The sequence below is a fragment of the Poecilia reticulata genome, linkage group LG4 (genome assembly GCF_000633615.1).
Source record: "Poecilia reticulata strain Guanapo linkage group LG4, Guppy_female_1.0+MT, whole genome shotgun sequence".
Lineage (NCBI taxonomy): Eukaryota > Metazoa > Chordata > Actinopteri > Cyprinodontiformes > Poeciliidae > Poecilia > Poecilia reticulata.
Genome location: NC_024334.1, coordinates 4,292,308 through 4,301,762, shown reverse-complemented (window position 1 = coordinate 4,301,762; position 9,455 = coordinate 4,292,308). Strand labels below are relative to the sequence as shown.

The window sequence follows — 9,455 nt, the reverse complement described above, 5'->3', positions numbered from 1 at the left end:
CCGCCGCGCCCTCCCCGCCCCAGACCCCGCCGTGATGCGCGGCGCCACGGCAACGCCAGCGAGCAGCAGGAAGCCCGGCGCCGAGGCCGAGTCGCTGCACTCCCTCACCAAACTGTCGGCCTCCAAATGCCTCAGCGCCAAGCGGCGCGGCGCCACCCAGAGGACGCCCGGCATCCGCAAGAGGCTGCAGCTCAGCAGTGAGTCTTCATCGCTTGTCTTCATCAACCAGGAAGTAAAACCAGCCAATCGCAGCTCTCTGTGTCCTCAGGTCCGGACGAGCCGGCGGCGCTCAGAGACGACGTCCTGCAGCAGCTGCTGGAGGCGGAGCTACTGGCGGCGGGGCGGTCTGCCGCCGCGGCGTCCCCCTCCGACCCCCACCGCATCACCCACAGCCTCACCCCCCGCCGCAGGACCAGCAGGACACCCGGTCGCCGTGACGACGTCCCCCTGACGCCACGCTCCTCCCGCCGCCGGGAGTCCCAGAGCGAGATGGACAGTCCGTCGGCTGGAGACGACCCCAGCAGGTCAGAGGTCAACCTCTAACACAGACCAGACGAGGAAATTCTCTTTTTAATCATTTCCAGTGAAATTTGTTCAAATTTGCAACAAACAACGCAGGAAAACCTAAAAGAAGCAGGAAATCCTGCAGCGACGTTTCGCCGGGCTCAGCCGTCACCATGGTAACGAAGAAACGGTTTAGATGAGGGTTGGAGCCACGAGGCATAAAAATAAAACGTCAGGTTTCTGGTTCCAAATCCGGTTTCAGTGATTTTCTAAAATACATGAATTACAAGCGACAGAAAGTTTCTTTGAGTTTAATGATTTTATTATTAAGGCCTGAATTTTTATTTAACTACAAGAATAAAGTCATAATATTAGCAGAAAAACATGAGATTTTTCCAGAAAATAACGTTTCACAGCTACGAGGAATAAAGTTGGTCAGGATCTGATGTGAAACTCAGTTCGTTCGTTTCTTCCTCCCACTGCTCAGGATCATTTAATGAGGATTTAATAAAAGATTAGTTTTATTTCTAAAGCTTATATCAGATGCTCAACATTTAGTTTTTATTTTTTGTGTTGGAATACTCATAAAATACAACCTTAATGTTTTCATTCTCATAATTGAAAAGTAAAAACCTGAATTCGAATTTCAAAATAATGAAAGTTTTAAAACAAACTCCTCAAACAAAATGGCCGCCCTCAACTTTCTGACATCACTCTGATCCACAGAAACATGAAAATCAAATCTTCAGAAACCAAACAGTTATTAAATGGACTGGAGATGTTTGCATTTTGTCAGAACCAGTTCAGAACCAGCTGGTTCCTCCACCAGAAGACGAGTCGCTCCGGGGAGAAACCACGCCACCTGCAGGGAGACGGGAGTCACCGAACGCATTGCGCGTTGCGTTCAGGCCACCTGGTGACGGTGGGAAACTTCAGCTCTGAAGCAGAGGCTGCTGGGAGTTTGAGTCCTGGGTCACTGAGGGGCAGTGGTGATTCTGGACCTCAGAACCAGAGACGACCTTTGACCTTCTCTGTGTTCCCAGCAGAACCAGCAGCAGGAGGAAGGAGGTCCAGACTGGGACGGAACCGGTTCTGGAGGTTCTGTGAGTGTTTTAACTTTTCAGTTTCAATCAGTAAAAAACATTTTTCCTGGTGAATCAGCCTAAACGGCCTATCCAAAGTAAAATGAAAGCTTTTGTACAAGCAGATGGAAAATAAAGGAAACATGATGACATGTTGGCCCATTTGTTTAAAATAAGATTTTAAAAAATATTATCAGCTATGAAAGGGAATAAAAAGGAACATTTAATGTAAAAGTTTTTGTTTTTAAGCTGCTTTTACCAGTTAAACTCATTTCACCAGTTTGGGGGTTTTACTTCCTGTAGACGGGTCCACTGGGCCCAGACGGCTGTGGCCCAATGTTCTGAGAAACTTCAGGTTTTCAGCCCAGAACTGGGTCCATTTGCAGAAAAACAGATTAAAATGTTTAGAATAGATCCATGTTTATATGTTGTTCTGTTTGGACCCGGTTCTGTTCGCTGTCTGACCTCTGACCCGTCGGGTCGGCGTGTCCCTCAGAGACGAGGAGGAGGAGAACGGCGCCCTGAGGGTCTCCAGGAGGAAGTCGGCTCTGAAGGTGTCGTCTCGGATCAGGAAGCAGCTGTGAGCGCCGACCCGTCCAGAACCAGAACCTCCCTCCGATCCGTGGGTCCGATCTCTAGCGGCTCTGATGTTTCTCCTTCAGGAACCTTCTGGACGGCCAGCTGAGCTCTGATGAAGACGAGGAAGAGGAGGAGTTTGTTCCCTCCAGGAAGGAGCTGCAGAGCAGCGACGAAGAGGAGGAGGAGGATGAAGAGTTGGCGGCGAAGAAGAGCCGCCGCTCCTCTTCCTCTCATACGAAGCAGAAAACCCGAACGCCGAAGAAGACGCCGAGGAAGGTGAGTGTCGCCATGGCGACGCCGCCCGACAGCGGTTTCTATGGTTCTGAGCTCCTGGGTTCTGGTTCTGCAGGCCGGTCCAATCACGCCGCGGAGGCACCGCCACGTCACGCCCAGCATCCCGAACCGGGCCCAGCCGGCCCGTCGCCCCGGCAACGTCCTGGAGGAGGCCAGAGCCAGGTGAGAACCAGAACTGGGTCAGAACCGGAACTGGGTCAGAACCAGAGCCAGGTGAGAACCACTTCCTGTATTTCCATCTGGTTGTCCCGCCCCCAGACTCATCTGACCAATCAACAGACGGAACGGTCTCTCCTGGTTTTTAGAGTCCGGTTCTGGTTCAGTTGGAGCTTCATGTACCAAAGTTCCCGGCTGCGGGCCAGGCGACCCGATCGGATCCGTCCTGCAGCTCATTCCTCTCTGCTCCCCTCAGGCTCCACGTGTCGGCCGTGCCGGAGTCGCTGCCCTGCAGGGAGCAGGAGTTCCAGGACATCTACAGCTTCGTGGAGAGCAAGGTCCTGGACGGAACCGGAGGGTGAGGACGGTTCTGACCCAAAACATTCAGCCACAGAACCTTAAGACAGCCTGGAGAAAAGATCTGTGTTTTAAATGAGGGGAATAAAGTCGCAGTGTTACGAACTCTGAGGAACGTGGAGCATCTGGTGACGTCATGCTGGTTCTGATCAGCATCTAATGATCAGAACCAGAACTTTTTATTTGTTCAAACGGCTGAACCTACAAATTTAGACTTTTTTATATTTACATTTTATTCTTATAATATGAAACATTTATGTCTTACGCTGCTCCTAATAGTCAAACCAAACCTGGACGTCTCTTTGTAACTTTATTCTAACATCTTAATATTTTTAGGTTTTTCTTGTTTTTAATAATTTGTTGTTGGACCAGAACCAGAAACATCCTGTTTGAGTTGCTACAGTTCCTCGTTCTGTCAGCGGGGGGAGCTCTCCAGCTGACCGCTGCTCTTCCTCAGGTGCATGTACGTGTCCGGCGTCCCTGGGACGGGGAAGACGGCCACGGTGCAGGAAGTGATGCGCTGCCTGCAGCTCGCCGCCGAGCAGGACGAGATCCCGCCGTTCGTCTACGTCCAGATCAACGGGATGAAGATGACCGACCCCCACCAGGCCTACGCCCAGATCCTGCAGGTGATTGGCTGAAAACCGACCAATAACTGCCAGGCTGACCTCTGACTGACCGGGTCATGTTTCCATTTCAGTTTGGGAATTAAAGGAGCCACATTTTTATTTTTTATTAGTTTAGTTCTATTAATTAATGTTCCTTTAAAGAGCCGCTTCATTTTTATTATTAGTTTTAGTTTCTTAACTTATTACCAAATGTGATCAAATATTTCAAGCCTTTATTTCTTGTTGTTTTGATGATTCTGAGAATAAAAACCTAAAACTTAACATCTAAGAAAATTAGATTTAAAAAATGTAATTAAAACTAGCAGAAATGTCAGGTGGACCTTTTTCTACCACAGCTTTTCCTTCCACTCAACTTTCTATAAATACAATTTTTAAGCTGAATGTTTTCAGGTAGATGAACTAGAAAATGTCAGATTATTATCTGTTAATGATGCACATTTTCACACTTTTTCCTTCCACTTAACCTTCCATGAACATCTGAGCTGCAGTGTTTACAGTACATGAAGCCCAACAGTGTCCCAGGTTATTCTGTGTTATGCTTGTTAATGGTGCACCTTCCACTATCACACTTTTTCCTTCCTCTTTTTTATAGTTTTTTCAAACAAACATCCTGTTGCTGATCATTAATCTGATGACTCGGCACATTAAAACCCGATAAATCAGATTTATGGGGTAAACAAAACGTTTCTGTGTATCTGCAGAAGCTGACGGGTCAGAAAGCCACGGCTGACCACGCCGCCGCGCTGCTGGAGAAAAGGTTCAGCAATCCGGCGCCGAGGAAGGAGACGACCGTGCTGCTGGTGGACGAGGTGGGCAAGCAGCGTCGCCATTTTATCCTCATGCGTTCAGATTTGATTTTTAAAAAAAAAAGGTATCTGTCTTGGGGCAGCAAGAATCTTCTGCTTGTTCTCCAAAGCGTGACCTCATTTCCTGCCCCTCAGATTTGTTGGTTTCTGGTTCCAGTGCTGAACTTGGTGAAACTCTGAGCCGAATAAAAACCCGGTGGTCTCTGTGGGGGGGGGATTCACATTCAGCTGTGATCCGGAACAAAGTCCAGGTTCAAACCCGCAGCACGGCGGTGGAGGGATGGTGATGTGGGCTCACCACAGAACCAGGAAGCGTTTCTGTTCCTCTGCAGAAATGAAAAACCTTGATGGTTCGCTGTGGTTCATCCAAACGTATTGATACCCCGGCAGGTTTAGGGTCAACCAATCAGAGTCCAGACCGAGGTCATGACCTCTGCAGGGGTCGCCGCCCCTGCAGAGGTCACGGCGGTCCTACAAAGCAGTTCTTAGAGTTCTGTTGTTTGTTTTTTATTCAGAATAATGTCTTTAAACTGAGCAAAACAGAATTTATTTCAGAGGTGAAAACGTTCTGAACTGACAGTTTGTTCATGGCAGCAGCTTTCCTAAGCCGTCTCCACCACAAAGCGTTGATTGGCCGGCCCGTTGCCACGGCGACCCGTCTGTCTGTCCGTCTGTGCAGCTGGACCTGCTGTGGACCAGGAAGCAGAACGTGATGTACAACCTGTTCGACTGGCCGACGCGGCGCCACGCCCGCCTGGTGGTGCTGGCCATCGCCAACACCATGGACCTGCCGGAGCGGATCCTCATCAACCGCGTGGCCAGCAGGCTGGTGAGCAAACGCTGAGGTCAAAGGTCATGATGACACCAGGAGGAACTCTGGACAGGTCACATGGAGAACCAGAACCTTAACGTAAACGTTACTTCACTGATTTTACGTTTCCTGAGACTTCCAGCTTAGTTTACTGCAGCGGTGCCCAAAGGGCGGGTCGGGGGCCACTTCTGGCCCTGTCCATGAATTCATGTGGCCCTCAAACTCAGTGCAAGAACGGAACAAAGACAGTTTATCATTTTTGGAGGATATTTTCAGATTATTTTTAGATTAGTATAAGTTTAAAAAGCTTGACTTAAACCTTCTTCTTCAAAAAAAAAAAAAATGGTGTCAAATTTTTGTTCAGCAAAAAGTTTCGTCTCATTTGAAAGATTTTAATAAAATACTTTCTTCAAAGCAAAAGCTCCTCAAACAAAATTAAACGGACGTAGTCGAGTTGGTTGACCTCTGACCTCTGACCTTTCAGGGTCTGACCCGGATGTCCTTCCAGCCGTACTCCTTCAAGCAGCTGCAGCAGATCGTCACGTCTCGCCTCAACAAGCTGAAGGCCTTCGAGGACGACGCGCTGCAGCTCGTCTCCAGGAAGGTAAGCCTCCCCTCCCCGACCTGTTTCCGGTTTCCATGGGAACCGGCCGGCTCAGCGCTGCTCTCCTCCACCAGGTGGCGGCGCTGTCGGGCGACGCCCGCAGGTGCCTGGACATCTGCCGGCGGGCGACGGAGATCTGCGAGCGCTCGGCGGCGGGGCTGGTGGGGATGAGCCACGTGATGGAGGCGCTGGACGAGATGTTCTCCTCGCCGTACGTCGCCGCCATCAGGTGAGCGTCACGGCGGAACGGCGGTGGGCGGAGCTTCGAGGAGCCGCCGGCTGACGGACCGCCATGTTTGTTTCCAGGAGCACGTCGACGCAGGAGCAGCTGTTCCTACGAGCCGTCATCGCAGAGTTCAGGAGGCTGGGACTGGAGGAGGCCACTTTCCAACAGGTGAGGTCAAAGGTCACACATTGGTCAGAGCAGGACCAAACAGAACCAGTGAGCAGGGAATTCTAACAAAGAACAGTTCTCACCGAGACTCGAGTCCTAGAACTGTTCAAATGAATCAAATCGCCTGTGAACGAGTCGTCAGTTCTCTGAATCCGTCTGTTCATCCATCCATCCATCCAGACTGAATGTATAAATCGATCAGTTATTAGGTAATAATTGATCATCAGATGAAACATCTTCAGTATTTCTGGCTCCATGTCTGGAGCCGTCAGCCTGGAAGTTTTTATTCTTTCTGCTCTGAGCAGAAAGAAGCAACATCAGCAACAGAACCGCAGAAGTTTTGTTGCTGATTTGTGTCGGCCATCTTGGACCTCAAAGATGGCCGACACAGAAAGCAGCTCTCACACCGAGTGAAACCATGAGAGGAATCTCACCCATTCATCAACCACTGATGTCATTTAACTGCTCTAGTCACGATTAAAATATTTATAATAAGCCGTTAAAGCGTTGAGGCGTTGCTAACCTTCAGCTTGTCTGGCTTTGCCCTGCGCGCGGTCTGCCAGGTGCTGGTGCAGCACCAGGCTCTGTGTCGGGTGGAGGGCCTGCAGCCCGTCGGCGTGTCGGAGGGCCTGGCCGTGTGTCGGCGCCTGGGAGCCTGCAGGCTGCTGCTGCTGGAGCCCAGCCGCCTGGGGGTCCTGCAGAGGCTCTGGCTCAACGTGAGCCAGGACGACGTGCTCTTCGCCCTGAAGGCCGACTGACGAAGAGGAGGAGGAGGAAGCTCTGTCTTTAATCTGTTTCTGTTTTAGCTGAGGTTCATCCCTGGTTTTAAATGTTTTCTGTTCTCAAAGTATTTTAATGTTTTCTGTCTTAAATATGCAATAAAACCTTTAAAGGAAACTTTTAGTGACTTATTTATTGATCAAACCTGTTTCTGTAATTAAACTGAGTCTCTCATGGTTTTCAGCAGAATATTAAAATCTTTTAACCTTCATTTGATTTCCTCTGTTGGATTTATGATTTAGCTGAAAGTCGATGTTTTCTCCTGAAATCTTTTTAAACTTTAAGAACTTGATGGAAACAAAGCAAGATTTAAACAGGAAACACACAAGATTTTAAAAATGTTTAATTTATTAAGACGATTAAAACATCCAGTTATGCAGTGTGGAGGTAAAGCTTCAGGTTTTCACAGGTTTCCCTCGGCAGCAGCGTCGGGTTCCTCCGCTCTGTGAACAGCAACGTTAAAAACTGAAATAAAAATACAAATAAAAGGAAAAAATGCATCTTAAGTGCTGGGAACAAAGATCCAGATCTTTGTTTAAATTTCTACATTCTTTCATGACTGAACAAACCTGCTAATGCGCTAATAGCAAAGCTAATTTTAGGTTTAGCATTTTTGCTAACTTTGAAAACTTTTAGCACATGGCGTTAGCTTCCACTAACTGCCAGATTGCTAACGTGCATTAGCTTCTACTAAATACGTGTTGATAGTTTGTAATTAACTTCTGCTTAATACCAAGTTGGTGTAAAACTTTAGTTTTGTTGGCATAGGGCTTTAGCATCAACTTCTGCTTGATGATAAATAATTTTAGCATTAGCGCTTTCTGGTTAGCCAAGTTTCTTTTTTAGCACACATGTCGTCATGGTGACCAGCCTCCCATTAGGAATAAACCAGAATAATCCTTCATTACGACACAAACCTGCATTTCTGTCAGGCTCTATAGATTCCTTTCCTCTTTCGGTAAACCAGAACACCGATGATGATGAAGATGAAGATGGGAATGACCATCAGCCACCAGAGACCCTCAGACGCCGCCGCAGGAAAACGAGTCGAGTTTGTGTTCAGGAGTTTTTCACCTGGAGTTGAATCAACACCAACATCTGATGTTTAAATCACCATGAATGTGTTTTTATCAGGCTGGTTGCAGAGAAACTCACCAAGATCCATGACGACGGGACATCCTGCCAACAGATTAATAATCTGGGATTAGAATTACAGGTTCATTCTAATCCCAGACTGAAGTTTAGTTAATTCATCTCACCGCTCTCCCTGATCGGTATCATCATGCCGTCTCCCTCCATGATGAGGTCAGAGGTCACGTTGTTGCAAACAGCATAAGGCGTTTCCTGGAAGCAGACCAAACATCTGGATGGAGGAGGAGGAGAGACGGAGGAGCAGAGCGGAGTCGCACCTGGAGTCTCCCACAGGTTCCCCTCAGATGCTCCGACATGGTACAGCTGATCCACCTGTTTGACCTTTGAACCCACCGCCTGGAGGCATCTCAGAAAATCCATCCTGAAACACAAAGAGCCGAAAAAATCCTGACAAATCTGAGAGACTTGGTGCTTACAAATGATTACAAAAGTTCAAACATTCACATCAGCAACACTGATGAGGATTTAAACACACATCAAAAAGGAAATATTTTATTGAATATAAAAAAATTAAAATATGACAGAAAAATTGTCTTCAGATGCCAATATTTATGTTTTCATTCAAATCTATCTACAAATCTTGATTATAAAATAATCAAAGCTACATTGTCACAATTACTTTATGATTTTGTTTTAAAAGTAGCTTTTTTGCACTGTAATTTTCAGTTTTTCATAAGTAACATTAATATAAAGTATTATTAATCTTACATGAGTAAAGTTTCTGGATCTTCTATCCACAGTGAGAAACTGAACTGGGAGAAAAACAAACATGATTAAAATCAAAATACATGAAATACAACAATCAAAGTGAGACCTCCTGTTAGTTCACAAGCTTTGTAGATGTTATTTTTATCTGCAGAAACGTTTACAGGTAATCATTATTATTATAGATCTGAGTTTGGTTGAGTATCCAAAAACTGTATTCAAGTAAAAATAGCACTGCTTCAACGTATTTTTACTCAAGTAAAAAGTTGCCACCCAAGAAATAAGAATAAAAAGTATTTGGTAAAAAGTTTACTCAAGTACAGAGTAACTAATCAAATTATTAATCAGTTAATACTTAAAAATTACATAATCAGACAGAACAAAATATAAAGCCAAGTGGAAATTTTGGTATTTAAGGACCAAAATGACAACAATTCATAAAAGTAACCAAATATAAAATCAGGCAAAAAAAGGGGAAAAATCCAAATCAGTTTCTTTCAATAAAAAAAAACTTTAACAAAAACTTTTTTTTACACAAGTAAAAGTAAAAATACTCCTAAAAGAACATTTGAATGTAGAATAGTTTCTACGCAACTCTGTTG

The 9,455-nt window shown here is 46.3% G+C and overlaps 1 protein-coding gene across 1 annotated transcript in view; it reads left to right on the top strand.

The window, feature by feature from the left end:
- The window catches only part of orc1 (origin recognition complex, subunit 1), a 10,007-nt gene extending 2,958 nt beyond the window's left edge, over nucleotides 1–7,049 (top strand). The window contains exons 5-18 of the mRNA XM_008406481.1: nucleotides 1–197; nucleotides 269–524; nucleotides 1,548–1,607; nucleotides 2,083–2,166; nucleotides 2,249–2,441; nucleotides 2,515–2,621; nucleotides 2,872–2,973; nucleotides 3,430–3,601; nucleotides 4,303–4,410; nucleotides 5,087–5,236; nucleotides 5,703–5,822; nucleotides 5,897–6,051; nucleotides 6,129–6,216; nucleotides 6,780–7,049. Coding sequence (XP_008404703.1) covers nucleotides 1–197; nucleotides 269–524; nucleotides 1,548–1,607; nucleotides 2,083–2,166; nucleotides 2,249–2,441; nucleotides 2,515–2,621; nucleotides 2,872–2,973; nucleotides 3,430–3,601; nucleotides 4,303–4,410; nucleotides 5,087–5,236; nucleotides 5,703–5,822; nucleotides 5,897–6,051; nucleotides 6,129–6,216; nucleotides 6,780–6,974 — 1,987 coding nt within the window. The 3' untranslated portion in view covers nucleotides 6,975–7,049. The remainder of the gene's footprint in view (nucleotides 198–268; nucleotides 525–1,547; nucleotides 1,608–2,082; nucleotides 2,167–2,248; nucleotides 2,442–2,514; nucleotides 2,622–2,871; nucleotides 2,974–3,429; nucleotides 3,602–4,302; nucleotides 4,411–5,086; nucleotides 5,237–5,702; nucleotides 5,823–5,896; nucleotides 6,052–6,128; nucleotides 6,217–6,779) is intronic.
- The last annotated feature ends 2,406 nt before the right edge of the window (nucleotides 7,050–9,455 follow it).